The 25,061-nt window shown below is 38.4% G+C and overlaps 1 protein-coding gene across 4 annotated transcripts in view; it reads right to left on the bottom strand.

Annotated features, from left to right (window-relative positions):
- CREB5 (cAMP responsive element binding protein 5) overlaps positions 1-25,061 on the bottom strand; it is a 244,071-nt gene that overhangs the window by 184,711 nt on the left and 34,299 nt on the right. For 3 of the 4 annotated variants that reach the window (XR_014883923.1, XM_085226272.1, XM_085226271.1), the window contains exons 2-4: positions 22,312-22,383; positions 19,124-19,217; positions 9,777-9,898 (exon numbers count right to left, since the gene is read on the bottom strand). Coding sequence is in view for 2 of the 4 variants with exons in the window: in XM_085226271.1 (XP_085082397.1) it covers positions 9,777-9,898; positions 19,124-19,217; positions 22,312-22,383 (288 nt within the window). In the remaining 2 variants the exon portion in view is untranslated. The remainder of the gene's footprint in view (positions 1-9,776; positions 9,899-19,123; positions 19,218-22,311; positions 22,384-25,061) is intronic. The other variant, XM_085226273.1, reaches the window with a different exon arrangement.

Below are 25,061 nucleotides of genomic sequence, written 5' to 3'. Positions count from 1 at the left end.
ATGATGCACAGCAGAAAAGACCAACTGTTGTTTGTTGTTGGAGAAAAGGGTCAAAACAAAATCTATTTTGCCATAGTGGGAGGAGCGATTAAAAAGCCACAACAAACAAAAAGAGAGAATACAAAGCTTACAGGACAAGGTAACAGGTTTCCTTAAAATTTTCCTTAAAATTGTACATCTTTTACTGAGACTCAGAAAATGAATAAACATTTTTTTAAAAGTTTCCAAATAACTTCTGGCAGAAAATCAAGAGGGGCTGTAGTCATTTTCCAGAATTCCAAAGAAAGGGGAAAAAAAAAAAAAAAAGACTTCTCCAGAAGCACAACAATTTTTCTATCCCCACTGAGCATATTTTTCCCTAAGATGATTTCACTTAATAACAGTATGCTGCAAACAATCATTAGGCAGGAAAAAGAGGGTCAGGACAGGGATAACAAAGATGAAAAAGAAAACTGCTGAGAGTTCACCTCTGGTATTTATTTTGAGGCACCCTTAGGATTCAAGTGGGACTACACTCATTGTATTCAAAGATTTAGTTCTTTTAAAAACAAACAAAACTGGCAAGGGCCATCAACCAGAAAAAGTTCTTCTCATAATCATAAAATAAGGTCAGTTCTTGTTTATTCTTTTATTTGATAATCTCAACTTCTCTATTGATTTTTAATTTATTTTTTTTTTACTGGTGAAATTAAACTTTAATGCTAATTTTCTGCAGGGACAGCTTTTTTTTCTTTTGGCTGTGCTTTCCTTATCAAGTACTTTGAATCTTTTATACAAATTCTGGGGTAGCACAGTCTTCTTAGCAGCTTGTAGCCATTGAAAAGCAAGGCAATAATCCATCTAGGTTTAGGGCGTTTTCATAGAAGTGACGCAGAGCTGTGTCAATTTTAATGTTATGCTATGGAGAGTGCATGTAGCTCTCTCCACTTTAGAGGATTAAAAGTGACCTCTCTTACCAAAATCAATAAGGGCAGCTTGCTGTGACTAATAGGTTGTAGAAATTCAAAAGAGGCTGTTTGTAACACTGAGTTCATTCTCCCTGCCCAGCCCCAGACTGGCTGGCAGATCTGCACTTTGACATGTACATTCACGTGGCAAACTAATGTCTGTTATCCTCCCAGGGACCGAGCAAGCCACACACGTTTCAAGGAAGAAAGCAAACTGATATTTATTTGATAAGAGAGGATTTGGCAACTTCTGTAAAGAAGCATGTGAGAGAAAGCAGAACAATAGTTAAAATGTACATTTCTGCATCTCTGGTGTGGTTTTTAAAAGACCCAGACATATTATCAGGACCTCAGCTAAGTAATCAGATATTTCACATCTCTCCATGAACTGAGATTTTTTTTCTCATCTCTGAGGAAAGGCTTCTTCTTCCTTCAGATCTTTGCATAGCTGCAATAGGCTAAAAAATTTCAAATTCCATTAGGGTCAGTGGAGCTGCCCCCATAAGGTATGAGATTATACACCCAAAAGTAATAATCATTAACTACGGTAGTACATGCTCAGTTGTTCTGGGTTCTCTTAACCACTACTCCTTCAGTTACTCTGAAGCACTTCAGATCCAGTGATCAAGTTTGGTGGCTTTTAGTAAGAGAATAATTTTGTGCAGTACTGGAAAAGGGTCATGCTACACAACTGGTGTAAAGCAAGTTTCCTATTTCTCATTTTGTAACACTAAAGGCCACCAGAAACTCATACCAGGACCTCCTACTTTATGGTTAAAATAGCCTTATTCTCTTGGATGTTTCTAACTTCCAATTTATTTTGCTTGAGGTACAAATTTAGGGAAAAAAACCTTACCCACAGTACATAGCGTGTAGATATTTTATCCATATAACAATCACCATCATTGTCTTTATGCCAAAAACACAAGATTTGCCTTGGGGGAGCAAGGGAGAAAAGGGGCTGAAGTGGGAGAAACCCAACTATAAAGGTTTAGGAGTCCCTAAGGAGGTTTATAAATAGACGACTGCAGTGTGCAAAATGTGAAAGAAACCCAGTCAACATTAGAACTCATTGCTGTTTTGAAATCTTCTAACTGTGTCCACTTCGACAGTGGACAAAGTTGTAAGCAAAAAATAAGTCAGGAAATTATTAGCATTTGAATTTTGGCAAAATAATAAATATGTAGGGGTATAATCAATAAATAGTAGGAAAGATCTGCAAGTGAACCACCAATTAATGATAAATAGGACTTGGCACAAAATAACTGCCAATGTGGATCTCATTAGATGGCCATGGAACCTGTTCCCACAGCAGCCCTTTCTGAGGGAGGGAAAGGTGAGGTAACCAAAATGTCTGCATACCCACCCCCTCACAGCTCTCGAGCTCCAGGATTGCAACCACCTGGGCCAAAATGACAACCTTATGCTGAGTGAAGGCCATGCCATGGTTCTCCAGTTTAATTGATAGGTTTCCTGTTCTCAGCTTTTGGACCTTTGCTCTGGAATTCCTCCTACACAAAGATGACCAAAACGTGCAGCTCTCCCATTCTCACTGGAGAGTGGGAATTTCTCTCTCCTCTGCTCAGCTTTTATTAATGATACCTCTTAAAGAGAGAAATGCCCCCAAGCAAGCAATATCAGTTAAACAGATAAATAGTTCACACACCAGGCAGGGAGAAGGAAGAGGGGAAGAGACCCTGACTTATTAGACTAGAAACAGACATACCATATTAATACAAGGAATAAGCATATGGTTCTAATAGGTTTTCTTAAAATGATTTATCAGCTGTGATTAAGCCCTCAACCAGCATGTCTATCTTCATAAATAAAATAAAAGTGCACCTTGCTCTGAAATATATCAGCAGTATCTTATTACCTAACCAATCCAATAGGCTGCAGTCCACTTTAAAATTTGGCTCCTGGGAGCAGAGTTTGTATTTAATAGCAAAGTGTAAGCTCTAAGGAGATTGCCAAGATTTACAGGCTTTACCTAGAAGACAGACTTACTGAAAACACTACTAGGAGCAAGGTTTATCCCTTCATCGTATGCCATATGCCATCCAGTCCATGCTGCTGTAATCTAAGCATGTACCAAGAAAGCTGTGCCATTAAAAACATCCATAGGAAGATCAAGGCAAAACACACAACAGCTATGCAATGTTGTTCTGAAGGAAATATCAGAATGAAATCAGGCAGTCTTCCTTTTTTGGGGATAGCCAAAATATACAAAACACAACTAAAAACCAAACGTTACTGGAGAATGACTCAACTTCATTGGGACAGAAACAATACGAAGCAGAAGGAAAGTGGACTGCCTTGACTGAGCTCTGCAGGATGATTCATCAGCTGGAATTCAGAAGAACATGGAAGGATTATGGCTAAGGAGATTTAGCTCAATCAAAAACGTATGCCCTCAAATATTGCCTTTCTGCATAATATAGGCTGGAAAAACATTCAGGCCTTCCCTCAGAGTATGAGGATCTAAATACAAAAATCCATTCGAATACACTCCATTGCAACAGAAGAAGATAAGACAGACCTGCCTGCCAGCAGAAAATAAAATGTACTGATAGAAACAAGCAAAGTTAAAACCCATTCCTCCAGATATTTTTGCAAGGTCATGTTATGAACTCTGTTGTCTTGAAAGTTTTTCTGCGCAGCTCTGTAACAGTTCAGCATGCTAACAAAATGCCTGGAATAAGTGTCTCGACTACAGATATATGCTCAAAACAAGACTCAAAGTCACTGGACCAAAGTGCCAACTGCAGAATTCCTGTATGAAATGCATCACCACGTCTACTATGAAAGCTCCACAAGTTAAGAAAAGCAGCTGAAGCATAGCAAGTCTACCCATCTGGAGAGAGGAGGAGAGCATTCTTCCTGTCTTTAGCAACACTGAATAACAGCTGATAAATCTTTAACACACATGGTTTGCACGATGCCCTGTGCTGAGACTGCGAAGATATGGAATCAATCCGAGGTTCTGCCACAGACTTCCTCTGCAATTTTTAGCACATCACTTGAGTCCAGATCCTTTATGGTAGCTCAGTGATTTGCTCCTGCTTTATTTCAGCGAGAGCAAGACACCAAAATGCCTTTGAAGATCCCTATCAATCTTTTGGGGTTACAGTGCTAAAGATATTTAGGAACCAAAAAACACAGAAAACTGCTTGCTTAGTGGAATAGTGGAAGGGACCAAACTCCCTTGGAAATATTACTCAATGCTTGCAATCCTTTCAGGATCCTGGTGTACTGTTATGAAAGAGCTCTGGAAAACAACATCTTCTGCAATCTCCTTTTCCTTAGAAGATAAGAAAAAGAGCATTCCCCTCTCTATAGGAATGTTCAAAAGTTAATTTAGGAAAAGGCAACTACAAACCAACTGTAAGCCCAAAAGTAGATGAGTAAGTCTTTTTAACTTGTTGGAATTAGCACATATGAAAACTCAACCCATTGGAAAACTTCCGATACAGGGCGATAGCGTATCTTTACAGTACCTGAATGCACCACGCAAAAGAAATGCTATGAAATTAAGATACTTCAACACACGTACCAATGTTACATTCAAAGTTTGGGAACTACTACATTTCAGTCCGAGTCTGGGGTAATATTTTGGACTTTGAATTTAAGAATTTTGAGTTATTACCTTGATAACAGCTTAACTGATTGATAAAGCAACAGGTTGAAGTTATTACTATTCCTACAACAATTGTACCCTGGCATTTAAGTACTATATTAACATAAATCTTTCCTAGTCTTATTTTTCTTCTGTTATAAAACCCATCACATAATACACTTAGTCATAAGAGGAGAATAAGCAGTCAGAAGGAACTTTGACTTGAAAAAAAAAATGATTCTTCTTACATGTTTAGATAAGCGTGCATGTGTGTTTGTGATTGCGTAATTTAAAAACTATTAAGTATTTAAACATAGGCCTCTGTTTTCTTCTTGTGTACAACATGTCAATCAATGAAAATTGAAAAGTGTTCTGGAAGAAGCTTATGAGTTTGTTGGTTTGTATTATTTCATGAGTGAAATACATTTGTTTCTAAGCACTTGTCTCTGAAACACGTACCTGAACAATATTCTTGTTTCACCTCAACCAGTCCCATAAGGTTTTAGCATATTTGCAAGGGAAGAAGGGAGCTAACAGGATTGCTGTAGGGGCAAGGGCACATGCTCAGAAGTTATACCATTCTTCATCAGCACACTACAGCACTGACACTACCTTCCACAAGGCCATACTTAAAAGGAATTCAACTTGCAGATATCTTATGCTGCAATACTAGAAACTGAACCAAAAGAAAAAGAAAGAAAAAGTGTTCTTAAAACACGGCTCTGTGCTGCACTTTAATCACATGAACATATTCGACCATAATTTATTTCTCCACTGGACTATTTCATTTTGCTGATACTTTTCTAGCAGAAAAGTGCCTACAGTGGAACAGCATGCCTAGAACAGGAGCATTAAGTCAAGCAGAGAACTTGCTGGCTATGAGCTTTCTGAACTGGCCATGAACTTCCCACATTATAGTCAGACTCTAGATGTGAGTAGTTGTTTACGTATTATCTTGATGCATTGAATACTGATTAGAAGATTTCAAAATGGCAAGATAAGCCTTCACAAGCAATGCATGCAAATTCCAGCAGGAGTTATTTTAAAAATACTTTCATGTTGAAAATATTCAACTCACTGCTTCTGAAGGTTACTTTATGTGATATTCTACACGTTACACTGAGCGTAATTCCATTCTGTCTTGTTCCACGCAGGAAGGTAAGGCATGATGCGTTTTAATGAAGCAGAAATGTTCAGAAATGAATCCTAACCCCTCCCGTCCTTGACAATTCCCTCAGACCCAAACTTAATGCTCAAAGCATGATGTGACAGGAAGGCCTATCCAGCAGCAGAAACAGCCGTATTTGCAGGTATAACCCATCACAAGTTCCTTAGATACTTAAATGCTCAGAGTAGTGAAAGCCTAAAACATACAGCTAGCAGGAAAAGGTGCCAGCACATTCTGCTTTGTTGACTTGGGTTGCAAATTTTGTCTATGGCAGAGCTGTCAGTGCTGCAAAACTCAAGCTCCTAAGAGCTGTAATATTTACTCTTCTGAAAGTGGAAGCTTTATAGCTTTTACCTATATTAATTTTGGTAATGAATTTGACATGTTTGTGTCAGGAAGAGTGCTGTTAAGATGATACAGAAAACCTCTCCCATAGAATTACCAGTGTGTTTCTTTCTAATCTATAGCATTCTTTGCTGTTAAGCAGTGGGTCATTCTTGGAAGAGACCTTGTGCTAATATTTAATGGTATGGGTAATCAAAGTGACAAAACAAGCTGACAGCCTCATTTCATAGAATCGTTAAGGTTACAGGGACCACTTGCCATGGGCAGGATCATCTTCCCCTGGATCAGCCTGTGCAGGGCCCCATCCAAAATGGCCTCAAACACCTCCAGGAATGGGGCATCCACAGCTTCTCCAGGCAGCCTGTACCACTGCCTCTGAGTGACGAATTTCCTCCTAAATTCAAATCTAAGTCTCCTCTCTTTTAGTTTAAAACCATTATCCCTTGTTCTACAACTACAGACCCTTGTAAAAAGCTTCTTGTCTTTCTCATTTCAGTTCACCTCCAGGGGATCATAATCATTACCATTACTTAAGTCCACTCAGTTCCTAAGCAGAAGACTAATCCAAGTGTATTTTAAAAGATGACCCTTCATAGATGAGCTTACAGCCTTTGTAGGTAAGACACATCAAGTATGAGAGGCAGAGACACTCTCCCACTTTACACAGAGAGACAGTGATTTATTCCAGGTCAAACAACTGGGATATTAATGGACATGCAGTACCTCAGTACCACCTCTCCCAGAAGGGTGCAGTAATGGAATGGAAAGTACAGGAATGACAGCATAGCAGCAGGACCCCAGGTTACAGCAAATGAAGACTTGTTCAAATGCAACAGCCATAAGCACAAAGGAAAGAAACTGCTTACCTTCCAACCTCAGGGATACAGAGATCTCCAGAGAGATACCCTTGCCTCCACTGCCAACCCTTCAATAAGGTCTGGGAAGAGCTAGATCCTGGCTCACTCAAGTGCATTGCTTGCACCTGAGCTTCCCTGGGTTGGCCCTGCCTTTCCACCAGGTGTTCAATCAGTGGTTTGAGCCATTAGCATTTCTACTACAGATACACACAGTGTTCCTAGAAGTGTTCTCTCAGCATTTCACAGCTAATTTGGGTTGTCACCAGCCCACTTAACCAGCTTAATCACAACAAATTCTCATAGATTACCCACAGGCTCCCACTTCCTTGAAATAAGTAAGTAAGTAAATAAATAAATAAATAAATAGGGAAAGAAGGAGAAAGAGGCTAACTGGATTGTATCTTTTGAGTTTTCAAATTATGACTCCCAAGGAAGGAAGGAAAAAAAAAAATGTTTTTCTCTTACAAGATTTCAATGTCATACTGTGTGCTAAGCCACAGTGATATACTAAAATAAACAAAACTTTCTTTCAGAGTGCAAAGAAATTAACCTGACAAAAATATTTTCACAAGACTTTTCTGTGCCCTGAGTAAGTTTTCCATGCTGCTGGTATTGATCTCCAGGCACTGGTAGGTCCATTAGGAAAATACTACTTTGCACTTACTCCAGGTACAGGAGTAGAAGTTTGCAGAAGCACTTTGTTAGTAATAGTTATAGAGGAGTACCTTTTCTTTTGTGGCCTTTGTCTCTAGTATTTGCATAAAGCCCTGCTGGGGCCCACTTCAAATTCCTATCTGTCAGTAGGTAATGTAAGAATGAACATACAGCAGACTAATTGAAAACACAGTATGAATGTTACAGGTTTAGCTAGCCAGTGTGAATTTAGCCTTTCTTTAAATTTTTATTTAAATGATTTCTCCCTACTCCCATCATCCATTTGAACCCTTAAGATCACCATTGACAGCTGAACAGATTGGTAGGAGTGCAGAATAGGACATCCAGAGGTCACTAGACACCTAGCATCATCAGGTAACCCGATGCCCTTTCATAGGCTTTAATCACATTATGCAACTACTTTTTGTGAGTTGAAGTGGACTCTGCAACACCAAACCTCATAATTTACAGCTAGTTGCACAGAAGTTCAGATCAGTAGATTTCTACAGATTTCCAGTTCCCAAAAACAAGTGCCATACAGAAAGTACCACGTAGGAATCCTCTTCAGTACTGATATTTTGCAGAGATGTAGGAACATATAGATGTCCCTTGATGATGGCCAGTTCTCCCCTCTGCAGCACACGAGAAACAACTAAAGTGTATAATTAGATACATTTATTATACTACAATTCTGTTTCCTCACATTCATCATATGCATAAAGCTGTGAGGATCAGTGGTCAGTCTGGGATATTTTCCCAGCCTTTGACCACAGCTTGGCCTCTCATATTTGGATTTTCTACTTGCTCATCTTACTATGTCACAGTCTCTCTTCTTCTCTTGTATCTTCCCCAATCTTCCTCCTCATAAGCCACAAATTTCTAGATTCCCTTTCCATATTCTTTCTATATGCCTGCTCTTCCTTTCTTTATCTCAGCAACCAGTGTTCCCACTTCTTCCAAAAAGCCCTCTTATCCCTTCACTTTGCAGACATCAAAGTATTTCAAAGATCCCTAAATGCTGCTACCTCCAGATTTCACAATCCCAAGCATTGACTCAGGCACACGTCTTGCCTGTATGAATTTTGAATTGGACAGCAAAGCAAGTGACGCAATACAGCAGCTACAAGAAGCAACACCTATACAGGAAGCAGTTGCAGCTGGAGACACAGACACATGAAACTGATGCTGAGGCATTCGCTAAGGAGAAGTGCCTTCTGGCTGTAGCACCATAGCTGCTGTGTGACCACCTTCTCCTACTTTTAGCCTGTGGTACCAGTTATTGTTCAAGTTAGACAAACAGAGATTACTGTGAGAATTAAGTCAAACAACACAATGTCCAATAGCTGGAGAACCTCAATGGCAGGGGACATAGCATATGAATTTCCAAGTACTGTAGAATGTGTTCAGTAATGTGTATCAATTCTCAGAAGCAACCAAATCATTGGATGCATATTTGAAAAGTTAAAATTTCATGCATTACCTCTTTGCTCTGTAGTGTATTGAGCTATTTCACAGTTCCTTGAAAGTTTTAACATCTCTTTAGGATGCCTCAAAACAATGTAATAACCTTCAGGCACATAAACAAGAATAATCTGGTAAAGAGTAGCCTATATAACTCGACATGAATTTATAAATACTAGAAGTAATAGAATAACTACTGCAAAATTGATACATTATCTACTAAGTTAAATTCCCATCCCCCAACCCCAGCATGAATACTTTGTGATAAATAAAGACACACAACAAAGCTGGCAGCAATGACAGCTAAATCCAAGGATCCACTGTGATGCAGAGGAAAGATCAACACTGCTTTTTAAACTAAATGTCTTCTCATAATTCGCACTTCCCTGTAATGTATTTCAGCAAGTCTGCAATCCTCACTTCAAAAGATGATATAATTTTCCCAAGCCTCTCCCTCAAGAGGTGTGTGGTTTTTATTATAGTTTACTTAAAAGCAGAGACTTGGAATCAAACGCTGGCAAACACATTACACCCTTTTAGAAACTTAATGCTTGCGTTTTTTTGTTGGTTTGGGGTTTCTTTTGTCAACTGCTAGGATCGTTTGAAAAGCGTGTCACAACTTAGAGTGCCACCTAGTTTCTAACCCAAAGGTTACCAGCTGGTAAGAGTTCAGTCTGCTTTCACCATGACTGTTAAGGGGAGGAAAGGTTCTGCCTGCTGATACTCACCCTTTTGTTGTTTTCTTCTTCTTGTGCCTTCCTAAACTCGTGCTCTAAGGAACAGTCGATGTCGTTGAAGAGGCCCACTTCCTCACAGTTCTTCAGAAAGCGTGTCGGTGTAGGAGTCTGATCTGAGAATATGAAAAGAAATGATCACTGATATTTACTATTTGAAGTAAAGGGAGACAGTCTGCCAAAAAAAAAAAAAAAAAAAAAGGTTCTAGCTAACCTTTCCAGGCTGCCCCACTCCTACCGCACCATCATTAAAAGCAAACCACACCGCACTGAAGTCTGACACTATGCACTGCAGACAGACAGTGCTTGCCAGCAGTGTCTGAAAGCAGGCAGCAGTCATCGTTCAACCAGAAAGAAAACAGGCCAGATTTTCACAGAGCATGTAACACAAAAGTATATCCTTAACATGTGGAAATGGTCATTATAACTATGCATAAACCTCCAATAATAAGTGCGTGCAAAACAGCGCGCAGACTGCATTATAACGCACATTTACACTGCAGCATGCAGGTAAATGTGGCAGACATGCACTAACTCATGCCTTCAGAGCTTGAAAAAACACCCCCAATGAGCACGTATCTGAAACACATGGGTGTTAGCCACAGTATGAAGTTCTGCTTCTAGTGCAATTTTCAAAGAAATGAAACATCAAGGAAAGCATCAAGGAAAAATAAACTTTGACCACAAAGAAGCAGCTATATTTGTTTTATACCTAAAGTCACTGATAATACATGTAAACTATGAGATCTGGACTAAAAAGATTTTTAATACTTTTCTGCATCTCTAGGAATATTTTTGCCCTCTCAAAAAACCCAGGGAAGAATAAGATTATTTTGAATCTCACAGACTGTAGGAACTCAAGCAGGTACAAGATTTTCATCTTCTTTTCAAAAACCTGCAGGACAGATGCGCTAAAGTGCTCTGTAGAGTGTTGCTTGAGCAATGACTTTGGCTGGTCCTTGTCCATGAAATGAAAAATCAAGCCCAAACTTGGGAACTGTCATCTCTTCAAAGACCAGCTCTGAGGCAACACCATTCATTCTGAGGCAAGTTCTTTGCTACTGCACATCAGCATCCTCCCGGAATTACAGTACAGAACCACATTAGGAAAAGCTTATTAACAAAACCTTCTCCTGCACGGTAGTTTCTTGTTCTCACTTCCATATTCCAGCTCAAACTGCTTTGGAGTACCTAATTTTATGGAAAGACTGAGCTGTCTCCAAAAATCAACTTCCGCATGCTCAGAGACAACTACCCTATTGTCTGAAACTCATTCTTTAAAGAATGAAAACTGTGTCATACTTAATCCCATTGCCTATACCCAGCCAATTCTGACCTCAGAAGAAAGCATCCCACTTCAGTGAGCTCTGGAAGAAAAATTTAGTATCTTGCACCTAGCTAAGTTCAATTAAGATCCAGTATTTCACCACTACAGGGAACAATTACCAGACACAATGAACATCACCTATCAGAACAGAAACACACAGCAAACCCTAAACAAAAAGCAGCAGAAAAGGAACGCATTCAAGAGGAAATGCAGTTTCCACTTGGAAACTAAGCAATTGGGATCCATCTTTTCCCCCATAAAGCCACAGTGAAGCTGATTTCTTCCTGTAGAAAGCATGGTTCTACAGGCTTGACTTTCTTAAATAATATAAGGGTTAACACACGGGTTTGCATTTATATTTTTGATGGAACAAACTGAGGTAACACAAAAGGCAAATCCTCAATGTTAAAATCCTGGTTTATTTCTTTTGGCTTGAACATTATACTTGTGAGCGTAAAGGAAACAAAACTCAAGTGTTTGGGAATGCGCACGTATTTATCTATTAGTTTTCACAGGTTTTTGATTACTGTATTACCAGGCAGAAGCACAAGACTTTCCAAGAATCTCACAAGAACTCAGCATAAGGAGCCGTCAACGAAGTGCTGACACCATGGAGCCTGAGGGTACTTGCCACTGTATAGGTCCATACCCTAAACAAGAAGTGCCAAACTGTTCTCTGGGGGTAACCTTACTGATCTCAGTAGATTTTCACCAGGAATACTTTTGGACTGTGGACTGGAATTTGCAGTGGAAGTAAAGTGTACTGAAGAGGAGGAGAGATAAACCAAGTATTACTTTAGCAAAAAAACATGATTGCCTTGTAGAAAAATACAAAAATAATCTTTGCCAAGTCTGACATAAAAGGCACGTAGGTATTTGAATGTGAGGCAAACACATGAAACATCTTATTTTTAGAAGTGGCATATTCATATCAAATAAGTAAGGTATCATTTTCATGACTGAGATGAGAAACCAGGGTTTCATAATAAACAGGCCAATAGTACCACATCCACCAAAACTAAAAATCCTAAGTTGCTCTGTACTTGCTTGAATCCAGATATATAGATATATAATTTTTTGTGTGTTAGGAAGGGGAAGGAGGTGCAGGGTATCTACCTTAACATAAAAAAGGTCTTACTATTTCTCATCAAGATGTACAGCTGTTCAAGAAATCAGGAATTACTTTAATAGATTACATCAGCAACTTAATGGGTAACAAGTTGATTATAAGGCATGTGTAACAGAAACCAGTATAACTGTTTTTGATCTGTTCGGCATCTATTCCATGACTGTAAGACAGAAAGAAAAAGTTGTCCATTAAATAAATACATTTTAACAGTGAAAACAAACCACCCAGAGAAAACAAACAAAGGCTTCATATTGCTTTCTTCTGTGTGTATGAGGAGTGTGTCTTCTGTATCACAAGCAGACTGAGATAATCTGCTCTGTTTTGTTATCTGCAGTGGGCTACACCCAGTCTTATCAATTAACTGCTTCATTATCTAAAAGCATTAAAGCTGGTAGTTAAACTACATTATTTAGATCACCAACATATTGATATGGTAATCTTCAATGACTACATCAGTCTTCCTATATAGTTGTTGTAGCTTCTACAATTCAAAAATCAGACTGGCAAGAATTCTAAATGTGATTTTATTAAAACAGACTATCCCCCTCTCTTCTCCTTTCTGTCAAGGGAAGGAAAAAAAATACCATGAAAGTACCATCATCAACTCCATCCATAAAGCCTTCTGGAAGACAGCTCAGCCAGATGTAAACCAAGAGACAACTTTCTGCCTTGTTCATCCTTCAGCATCTGTAGAAACCAGAAGTCCATGAAACTTCTGTATTTGTATGACAGCAAAACTGATCAGGATCCAGATTCTAAAGCACAAGACTTTGCACAATAATTATACTGCACATATATTGCATCCACTTATTTCAAGACCTCATATCTACCAAACCCACTAGACTTTGTTTGTTCCTAACATAACTGTTTAGCCGCTGGAAAACAAGCTCTTCCTCAGATGGTGGTAGAATTTGTAGAAGAGTTTACTCAACACCACAATTACCCTTAAGCATAAATTAGGTGTACCCTCATGTTTTAATTGGGAACAATATTACAAAGGAGACCCTAGCATAAGTTACACATTCAGGTCTCCTAGAATTAATAAAATATTCCTAATTCTCAGCACTTAAAAATGTATTAATAGTTCCAACAGCTTGTGCCTGACCTCACTGTTCCCTGTTTGGTACAAACAAACCTTTTGTTGCTATCACTAGCGCCCACAACTATTGGAGGCTCACTGAGAACAGGGCTCTGATTTGTTGTAATTCAGCAAGTGGATGTGCCAGACCCATCTGGACTAAAACTCAGACAGAGCTAGCACTACACTCAGCATTCCTGCTGAGGACACGCATTACTGTACAAAGCTCTCCTGCATGCACAGTGTTATCCACACAGCTCTGACTTTCAATGGCCCAAACTGCATTTTTAAATAAGAGCATCTTGGGATTTGGCTCACTCAGGGTTATCCCTAGATATCCAGCTGTTAAATTGACTGGCCATCCCAATCCAGTCCCATTGTTCAAACAAAAGTCTTTCCATCCCAAGCTGCCTCCAGCAATCATTTCCTTGGCTTTCAGGTATTCATCTACCTAAATGTGCCATCAGACCATTACTTAGCAAGTTAATTCTACCTAGCCTTTACCACTAGGTTGAACACAGAACCCATCAAGCTTCAAACTGGGCAATAAATATTTTGTTCAGCCTATTACTCAGATGAACAATCAGCCTCTCTAATAACGTAGTCATAGACAGAAAAGCTGCAAGAAACAAAGTTTAAATAAACCCAAAAAATGTAAGTAGATACATAGAAGTATTAGAGCAAGACCAGAAGGTCTAATCTATGCAGATCCCAGGGTAACCTATTCCTTCTTAAAGCAGAAAGGTTCACAATCAGATTTTGATTTTAACTTCACACACAGAAAATATATGGGCTGCTGAACATTTTGAAAAATATGTCTTCAGTGTTTGGAGCGATCTCTGTTCTCTGAACACACTGAAAATATATACTGTAAGGCAATAGGAAATTTTTATTTAGTAAAGAAAAAGAATCCTTTAGGTATTCACTGTGTTTGTCTGTGTGGTTGAGTCTGTGCGTGTGTGTGTTGGTTGATTTGTTTTCATTTTAATTACCAAGATAACAGCCTCAGAAAGGACAATCAGTCTCAATACTTTACTTTCAAAATAACAGCCTTTGTAAGTATAAACCCAGGAAATGCCATGTTAGTTTGCAGCATACAGTTCATTTAAATCATCAAGTAAATCATCATTTTATAAAACCATCAAATCCCAGAATTCTACCCCTCAAAGCACAAATGAAAATTTTAAAACATGATACCCACTAAGAAAAGAACTGAAGAACCAAAAGAAAAGCTATGTGAGACAAGCTTGATTTGAAAGATAAGAAGAAAAAAGAAAAAAGAAAAAAAAGGAAAAAGAAAGGAAAAACTTCCATAAGTTTAGAGTTTGTATTGAACATTAAACTACTGCAAACATTATTCATCCTCAATAAAAGCAATCTAACAGCACAGCTCCAAAGTGTAACTTGATTCTTCATCTTTAAAAAAAAAATGTTTAGTCTGATGTGCAGTAATAACAGCCATTTGGCTTGTTCAGCTGTGGGCTCTGTTGAAGTTATATACTTACCCATGTTATACTTTCACACAATGATAACAAAGTCTGACTAACAGGACTAGCAATGAAATTTGAAGGGCTGCCCATCAAGCAGCGACAAGGAAAGACTCAAGTCCTGAGAAATTCAATAAGTTTCTTCATTGATGCAGCAAACTACCACCCAAGTGTACTAAGAACCTCAAGGTCATGAGACCTCAAGTATGTGACAAGAGTAGAAGAGGAAGAAATGGGTGCAGGTGCACCTGGCCAAACTACCCTCACAGTAGAAGGCTCCCCATGAACTTTACTGCTAAAAGATTAACTATTTAAAGTGCTGATTGGACTTTCTCTGAGGGTGCACATAATAGGTATAACACGTCTTCAACCTTTTCTCAGAACTTGCTCATGTGAGTTTTAGAAGAAAAAAGTGCAATTGACATTTCATTGTTAGGTAAAATGAGGGACACAGAAGTGTACAAGAAAGCAAATGAAACTATATTTCCTTACTTGCAATCATTTTGCACTCTACTAAATTCATGTCTAGATAAACCTCCTGTGTAAATCGCAATGAGAAAGAAAATGAGTTGATGAAGGATGGCATAAATTACCTCACTGGCATGGGCATTACCTGGAAGAGTAATACACTTGCACTGCCTTTAGCAGATTCTTGTCTAGAGATTGATTGTGATTCTATAGTGGGCTTTGCTACCAAAAACTCAGAAATACAAAAAAGTTTCCATACAGGTAAACCTAGCCTCCCCTTCATCTGGTAACAGCACTTTGGGGAAGACCTTTTCCTCCACAAAGGTGGTAAGGTTTCAGACCCTTCTAAAACGTGATATGTAGGGAATCTCAGTGTCCCTCCCTCCCAGCATTCAGTCCCACACAGCTGCCAGAACTTACCTGGAGGGAAAAATCTGTCACCAGGCATTAATATTTCAAAAACAAAAAAGCTTTGACATGCACATCAAACTACAGAGTTTCAAAGCAATGTAAAGTGCAGTTAGCGCAACAGCAAAGAGATGACATCTATTTCAGTCAACCTAACTACAAAGTTTCCTACAGGAATGACTAACCTAGAAAAGTTACACAAGATATTCCATGTTAACTTGAACAGCTCTCCTTTGGCTAATAAAGCTGGAAGTGGAAACTGTCCATGACTCTCACTACAGCAAGGTTATAAAATAAAGTGCACACACAAAGGAACAAATAACATTACTTTTTTTTTTCCCTCTCTTTTTAAACAAATGTCAAGTTATCCAACAGAAGAATCTCTTGACCATAATGAAATGCTTTCTAAGGACCTTTTATACATTTACAACATCAGAGAACATAAATCTGTTTACTTGTGGTAAGGGTGACAGAGCACTGGAACAGGCTGCTCAGAGAAGTTGTGAAATCTTCTATGGAGATACTCAAAGACCCATCAGGACACCCATCTGTATGACCTAATGTAGGGTATCTGCTTTACAAGAGGAGTTGAACTCAATGATTTCTTGAGGTTCTTTCCAACCTCTGCAATTCTGTGTGATTCTGTCAATGTACCTGAAGTTTCTGAGTTAGTTCAAAATTTGCCAGATACCATAAAATTTGTTCATCAACCAGCAAAAAAAAAAGTAAATGTAGTGGAGCTAGTTGATAACATAGTGAACTCTTTGCTATACACACCAAATGAGTCAGAATAGAATCAATAATTTCAACCAGGTCATGGAACCTTTTTTATTAAACACTGATTCCACCTACATAACAATATCTACCTTTATGTATAGCACATACTTTTAACTTTCACTTGCAGATCAATATTCCAGATCTCAGCAGATTTCACATAAGAAGCATGTTCCTACTTCCTGAATCATATTTTGTTTGGTTTTCATGCTGTATTGGTACAAGATCAAGAACCCCTCAATTTTAGTATATATTGACAATAATGGTTCTTATAAGATGTGCTTAGTGCATACTAAGTATCACTGATATTAGATTAACTGTCAGAATGGGTGATGAACTACATCTTGAAACACAGAAAATAATGTAACGGCTACCTGAAAGCATGCAGCCCATTATTTAGTATGTACTAATTGCTTACAAATTTTTTTCACAATCTTTTTGAAATAATGAATGGAATCAAACACAAAGTGCCACATTAAATTATAGTACACAACTGGAGAGAAAAAAAGAAGAGACTCACTTCTACACAGCTTAAAAAAGGAAGAAATAAAAAAAGAAAAGCAGCATCGGTTAGTAATGCTGCACCTTGCTTATTATGGGGCAAATGCTGCTGCAGTTCTTTGAAACTACTGATGACAGAAAATTTAAAGGATAAAAAAAAAAAAGAAATAATAGAATGAGCAAAATTGGAAAAAAAAAACAGGAAGATGAAGACAAATGTCTAAGAAAAATGCCTGTCTCTTTTTTCCCCATATATCATTAATTGTTCATTACACAATCTAAGAATAAAACATCTTAAACTTTAAGGTATGTAGATTTCCCCAGGGTTTAGGTGGGTAACGAAACAAACATTTTTCAATGTCTCTCTGGAGAGAGAAGGTCTGCAATGCTTCGATACAAGGACTGCATGATGACGAACAAATCCACCAAAAGCACAAAACATAAAAGCCATACACAAAGTATCAAGTTGCTGAGATATTTGCCATAGTCTCTGAGAACACATACAGCTTTTCACTCTCGTTATTACAGAAGATATTCATACACAAAGCACAAACAACACATCCCTCAGAAACAACCTGTAGCCAAAATGGTCACAAAATTCTGCACTTCTACATACTTAGCTGACTGCATGCCAAGGGCCCTCACTATTGGTAACAGTGGTGTAAACTAGTTCATGCATTTTGCCTTTGAAAGCAATCCATTGGAAGGAGCAGGATCACAGAAGTTACCAAACATAAATAGAGCTACTTTACTCAGGGGACCAAATATACTCCTTAGAAACTGCCCTAGAGCAAAACTCTTGCCAAACAAAGTTCTAACAAAACTGAGCACTTTCGCAGAGCAAACATGTTCACAGTACAGATGTCTTCAAGCAGTTTCACTGCCAGAGGACACTGTCTAGTGCAAGAGCAGCACTTTCTCATTCATGCTGGCAAACACAGGATTCTGTGGGCACAACTGGTATGCACCTGCTGCACAAGCCCTGCTCTCCTGTGTGCTGAGTTCTCGTTCATAGTAATCTTACTATCATAGTAATCCACCATGGCATCTTCAAGAATAAGAGAAAAAAGATAAAATCCGTTTGGGATTAGATCTCTGATTTCTCACAGGTACCTAAAGTCCCCAGCAAAATCCAAATCAAATATTTGCAAGCAATCGCTAGTGAACTATAATTTTCATAAAAATTAAGTGTTTAATCCACCAGTAAGGAAGAACCTCTTAATCATGATACAGGAGTACCTGAAATGACAACAGATGGAGGAATTTTTGCTGAGCAGACACTCCTAGATTACGATAAGAACAATTAACCTTGAAAAACCTATTTCAAACAAGAAATTAAAAAAAAAAAAAGGGTTAACATCCACACACACGTCCATCGCAATCTTTTTCTGCAACTACTTCAAAGCCTGACAAATCCTAATGATATTATTCTTAAGAATTTGTTATGATAGTCCAAGGAATATACAATAGGAAAGTGAATAGGTGAGGAAAGAAACGGTAAGACTAACATTAGTTTGACCTTACCTGGCAGTTGTTGATTGTCAGCAAGCAACAATGTGTGGTTACTCAGACCAGAATATAAGAAAACCACTTAAGAAGCTAATGACTGTAATTCTATGTAAACATAGTTCTGTATAACCTCTGTGTATGATGGGGTGAAGTGATGAGAGAGAGGCTTAATTCTAGGGAGAAAGAATACTGGGTATTACCCCCTGATTTACCTTTCTTCAGCTGAAGGATTTACAGCTATTTACAGTGGGCAGGCATTTATAAAGGTGATTCACATGATGTGGCCTGTTCCAGCAGCACAAATGCACTTCATTAACACACTCACTGCTGGTTTCCAGGTGACATGCACTTAAGTGCCCATATTTCATTGGCATGTTGACAAGGGAGTCACTGATAGAGCTACCAGCATGGCGGAGGTTCAACAATTTCCTTCCCTCTCTTGCCATATCTGTGGGATGGCATAAGAATGGCAGCTGTCTTTTTGTCCAAAGATACACGTTCTAGCTTATTTTACCTCTACTTGTTATTTCATTGGAGCTTTTTTTTTTTTTAAAAAAAAAAAAAACCTCTGAGGTATTTTGCCACTAGCTCTCCAGTAGAAGTCATACTTTCAACATCATCTGAATAGTTATCTTGACTCTTGAATTCATGTCTTCTTACCTGATAACATATTATCTGTTTTTATTGAAGGAAACTTCAAAGTCATTTCATGTTTGTGCCTGTGAATCATCAGATGATCCTCTGTTGGAAAACGCTGTCAGGCAAAAACAGAGAGAGGAAGAAAAAAAAAAAAAAAAGAATTTAATTCTCTAATAAACTTTTGGCATTAGACAGAACTTTAAAAATGAGAGTTTGAAAGAAACGTATCCTACCAGAAATGTGTCCAAATGGCACACGAACAGCCACAGACTATTTGTAAATGCAAGTGAGTGTATGCAACAAACATCAGTACTCTTCTTAGAAATATATTTGATGAAGTTCTCACTGGGGTTACAAACAGCAAGGGGTCACACATTTGCTTGAAAATGTAGCAAGATCAAGTTTGGGTTTCTAAGGGTCTGGGACACATGCTCCACTACCAGAGCTTCACATGTCACCACATGCCCGAGGAACTGTGATAACTGCTATTGTGTATGCTTTTAGCCCACGGCAAATGCAAAGTAATGAGCGTATCTTAAATCACTTCACTGGATTTTTCTGCTTTTGTGTCTTTCTGCAACCTATCTCCTGAACTCCTAAGAATATTCACAAAAGCCGGCTCTTCCATACTAGACGCATTCAGGCAAAATGTTTCTTTATTTGTGGAAAACTAATACACTGACATCAAACTGTCGGTGCAAAGGTGCTCAGTACCTTACAATTATTGGTGATCCTTCATAATAGTAAATTATCTTCCTCCCCTTTGTCAGGCAGAGAAGAAGTGCTCTGTTTTTAATGCAATTAATAGGTGTACTAACAGGTTCTGATAGCAGAATTTTACAACAAACAGCTCATTTTGATAAAGACAAAGGAAAGAAAGCTTGAAAAGATGTTGGAACACTTGAATACATAGTTTGCTAAGTTAAAATTCAGTTAAGTTTCCTTCACTAAGTGAATCTGCAGAACTTCAATGTTAACTACTGTAGTAGTTTTAACAGGGTTAGTTCAGGACTAGTAAAGACCGAGAGGTGTTTCACCATGGCTTGGGAAAATATATACATATGTATATATATGTCTAAGCTATATTATATATTAAAAGCAGATTTTTAAAGCAACAGGTACATAGAGGCTGTCAAAAACTAGTAATGACAGAGTTAAAGTGACATAAGTCTGTCAATACAGTATATATTCTTGGCTAAGTGACTTTGCTTGTGGCTATGGTATAAATAGTTGCAGTAGAATACACCTTCTGAGACTTTAAGCCCACAGAAAAAGCAGCGTAAGTAATGGAAATGAGTTCCCTGGAAAAAAAAAAAAAAAAAATCCCCAAGACCTTTTCCTCACTGTGAAATCCTGGTTCATTGCTTACTCATCTGGAAGAAATGCAGCACTAGAAATTTATGTTAAGAACAAACGGAATTTGTGAAAGACTTTGCTCAATGAAATTGTCAGACAAAAAATAAAGTATTTCCCTTCATGGAACACCATGGTTTGTCTCCAGAGTGAAAGCAGCCAAGCTTAAAGAGGGCTTTGTGTGTATGAGGAGAAGCTATTCCTCCAGCCCAGGTTCTTGTGTCTTTTGTTTGTAAACTACTTTCTTATGCAGAACATCAACATCCTCAGACACACATCCACACTCGCTGGTGGAGAAGCCATCAGGCATCTTGCTACAGCACATACTCGTGTCAATTCCACATTCACAGCAATCAGAGATCGTGCTTTGGAGTGCGAAATTAAATGCTTCTTATGATGTAGTCACACCTGAACTCATTGCCTTCCTAAATTGCAACTGCATACAACAAAATAGTGTCTCTGAGCACACAAATGAGTTTGTTGGGAGGATTAGCTCCCCTCCACTGACTGAAAACACTTAAGTCCACTTAAGTGTTAAGATTTGAGTGGAAGTTCGTTCTGGAATTCAACAAAAAGTTCAACTTTGACCATAAGACTCAGATATTATTATACTATCTCTGTGAGAGAATAGCCCAGCGGGAGCTTAACTTTGCCTGTGGAGGGCTGAAGGCACAAGTCCTTGGTCAGAGAGACAATCAGAAAGATGCACTCCAGGATCTACAGAAAGGCTCCCACTTAGACAAACAGCAAAACTGCTCAGCCTTCATTCTCAGAATTCTCCTTTTTCTTAGTTCAGCTGCTGACAGAAACGCCTACATTCTGGTGATACTCACACAGTACTTTGTTAGCCCATTGTTCCACCGTAAGAACCTATGGGATTGTAAAAATATGAGCCAGCTGAAAACCTTAAACATAGGAGGAAATATTACCCTCATTAAGAGAGGAGGAATCTGAGAAATGGGTAAGCTAAATCACTTAAAACAGATGCATACAGGAAGCCTGTGGCAAAAGCACAAAATATGTCCTTGCCTCAAAGTTTTCCTTGCAAGCTCTTCACTAAACCAATTCGGATGAGAAGTGCCACACATGGAACTTCTTCCCTTGGCAACTGAACAGGAAGAGATGATGGTATTGGTTCTGCAGAAGAAACCCTTAAGTCCAATTAAAAATCTCAGCAGCTTAAATCCTTGTCATTTCAGGATGGTTTTTTTGTTTGGTTAGGTTTTTTTAAATAAAACATCTCACATTACAGGTCAGATTATATCCTCAGAAGCACATGGCAGGTTGCCAGTCAACAGGAATCCCACATGTGCGTCCTGGGGCAGAATTCATCTAGAGGCTGCACTTTCAATGGAGAATATTTAGTAGAGTAAATCTCTCAAAGACATTTAAAAAAAAAAAAAAAAAAAAGTAGTGTTATATTTTAGTGTTATATGTCCTCTTTAAAAAGAGGAGAGTCTCAATAGCAATATAGTATCAACATAGTATGAAACATAACATATTGCATCCCACATATGAGCAGAAAAAAAGACAAACGCATCTTGCTTAGTGTGTCCCCTCATACTAGCCTTTAAGGAATTTGCAATAGCTGGCTTGAAACATTAGGATGAGACAAGGAAAGGAACAGAAGCTTGAGAAGCATTCTACCAACTCAATCTTAAACTGCTGTTATGTCTGCCTTAAATATTTTTTAGTAACATCATGTGGAGCAAAGAGGGAATTGAGGGGCAGGAAGGACTTTAAAAAAAAAAAAAAACAACCTACATTATTATTAGACACGTGCTAATATATCAGGAGGCATGCAAGCCAGAGCTAGTGCTGAGGACTCAATTAATATCACCGCTGACTCCACTCACCTGTGAGCAGCCTGGGGCACTGCAGACAAAAGGCCTCTCCTGCTCCAAGTTCATCTTTGACTCCTCATAAATCTACATGTTAAAAGGGGGAAGGGGAAAGAAAGGGAACCTATGAATATATACATTCTGAACATCACGAATACACGCGATGCGCAATCTTGACAGTTTTTGTTTTCATTTCAAAGCCCCCCCCAAAAAAGCAGAGCAAAGCGTCATCCTTACAGTACTGCATTTGCTATTATTTAGCAGGCTCTCTAAGTCTAAGCTCTAATTACTCCTTCCTGAGCACACATTTATTCTGAAGAAAGAAAAAAATGCCCATTAGGCTTTAGCAGCAGAAATCCCACCTCAGAGAAAAAGCATATGTTCAATGTTGTTATTAGATAAGACCGTGTCTGCTCTGAAATATCTCGAATTAAGGGTTTTTACCTTTCCTTCTTCAGTTCCTCCTGAACAATATTAAAACCAGACGCCTAGGTTATTTCTGAGAAAGAGCCCACTTTTCAAAGTTCTTTGTCCATACTGTTCAATATTAATAACTTAAATGTATTATATGCAGGCTCTGGATACGCACCAGACTAAGATGCATCAACACTCTTTAAAAGATCAACTAGGTCCTAAGGAACTCCAGAAGCTTTGACTGAAACTGCAACTTCACCATAGCAGTCACAGCCCCATAATTAAACTCCAAAGCCTGGGGAAGAGCCTCTGGGTCTTAAGTAAATAAGGCAGGAGGAAAGCATTTGCCCTCAGAACGCAGCAATGTGGCTGATTTGGGTCAATATTCCCAGAGTGGCCCTGACCAGAGTGAGCAAAAATCATTTGTTAGTAACAGCCTAGGACTTAAAAAAAACAAATCTCTTCTTGCTGAATCTTTGGAGCCTGTTGTTACAATTAGCAATATGATTTGGAAGTAGTTGACCCACCTTACAGCACCATCAATGACTTCGGCTTTAAATCCCTTAAAATTCAGTCTCACCATAACCACGCTTACACAAATATTAGAGTTGTGTTTGTGTGAATTCTCATAGAACCAAAATGAATATCTTAGTAAAGAAGCAGAATTTGATCCTAAAGGCACAAAAATGTGCAGTACAAGTAATAAAATTACTCTACTTTGCCATCGATTTCTAAAATCAGTGTGTCACTTCTGGTTATCAGGAATGATTTAACCACACTTAATCTTATTATTTGGTAGACTTTATTTTCAAGAGCAAACAATAAACGTACTGTTAACTCAAACATCAGCCCAGACCTGTAATTACAGTGATTATCTTCAGTAATGTAAGTTTTTTGTAGAAACAAAATTTTTAGATGATAACTATTTCCTTTTTACTCCAGTGAACAGCGTTGGACTAAGAGTGTATTTCCTACATATGACCAAAAAAAAGAAAAGAAAGACAACAGAGCTTCCTTTACCACCTCCACTGACTCCCATTCCTGTTTCATTTCACCTTTAACCTCCACAAGGATTCTACTCCTCAAGGTGCTGATTAGCACCAACTGGTTTTCTTGATACAAACATCTCCACTAAAACCTGGCCTGAGACAGACGATTCATTGCACCAAATACAGTCAGGTGCTAAGAAAGACCCCAGCTCAGCTATCCAGCTACACCAGGGCTGGAACTGAAATAGCTACAATCGAACCTGATTTACTCCCTTAAGATTATTCATATCCTGTTTTAACTTACATCTCTGTTAAACTGAAATAGAACACTCATAATCAGAAATGAAAGAGCATGTTTACATCAAGACTTACATTAAAATAACTTAAAGTGTTAAATTTCTTCTAATTTCAGTTATTTCAGTTCCAGTCTATGCATAGACAGGCTCTTCAGAGGTGAAGCAATAAAAATTCTCAGAATTAATGCTATCCTGCCCTAGAGAAACAGCCAGCAGAGAGATAACTGACTAAACAAACAAAGCCCCACAAAAACAAAAACAAAACCCCCAGCTAGTTTGATTTTTAAATCCACCTCTATTTATGGTATGTGACCCTGCAATGTTGTCTTTCCTAAAGACCTTTTCACAGAATAAAAAGGAAAAAAAGGCTTTATCTGAGATCTCAATTACTCCTGCAACTGAAGCTCTGCCAAATGTTTATGTTACCTCTTCCTCCCCTCCTCAGGGGACAGTGACAACTGCATTTGCAATAGCAGAACAATGGATGGTACTTAGTTAGAGAAAACAGAGAACAACAATTCTGGTCCCAAGCGTCCGAGTGAATTTTAATATGTTGCCATAAATTATTTGGATTTTGTTTTCTAATTGAGTACTGAACATGTAAGACTTCTCTGCTCTCTTTGAGCACTCTGATTTAATCCCTAAATCCATAAGTACATAAAATTATATAATTACCAAGGTTATCTAAGTAGACAACATGGGGCAAGCACCAAAGTAATATGTGGTGCACATCAGCATCCAGAATGTTGGAATTGACTGAGGAAAACATGGACTTGGATTTATCCCCAGTACTTTGAGAAGGTGTCAGATCCAACATCAAGTAATTGTTTACCACAAATGTATGAGCAACTGCTGGTTCCCCAGAATCACTCTTTGCAGACTATTTCAGAGGCTAGCATTAAGAAGATAACAAAATAAATAATCCAGAATGGCCGCACCACGTGTGCCCTCCAGGATGCTGCCTCATGTGACTTGACCCCTAAAACAAGTTACCAGATAGTGCGATGCCCTCAAGTCAAGCTGCACTATCCAGAATTCATATTCATATCTAACGCTGTCACTGTGG

Source organism: Meleagris gallopavo, chromosome 6, assembly GCF_905368555.1.
Source record: "Meleagris gallopavo chromosome 6, MGAL_WU_HG_1.1, whole genome shotgun sequence".
Lineage (NCBI taxonomy): Eukaryota > Metazoa > Chordata > Aves > Galliformes > Phasianidae > Meleagris > Meleagris gallopavo.
This window is presented reverse-complemented; position numbering and strand designations above follow the sequence as displayed.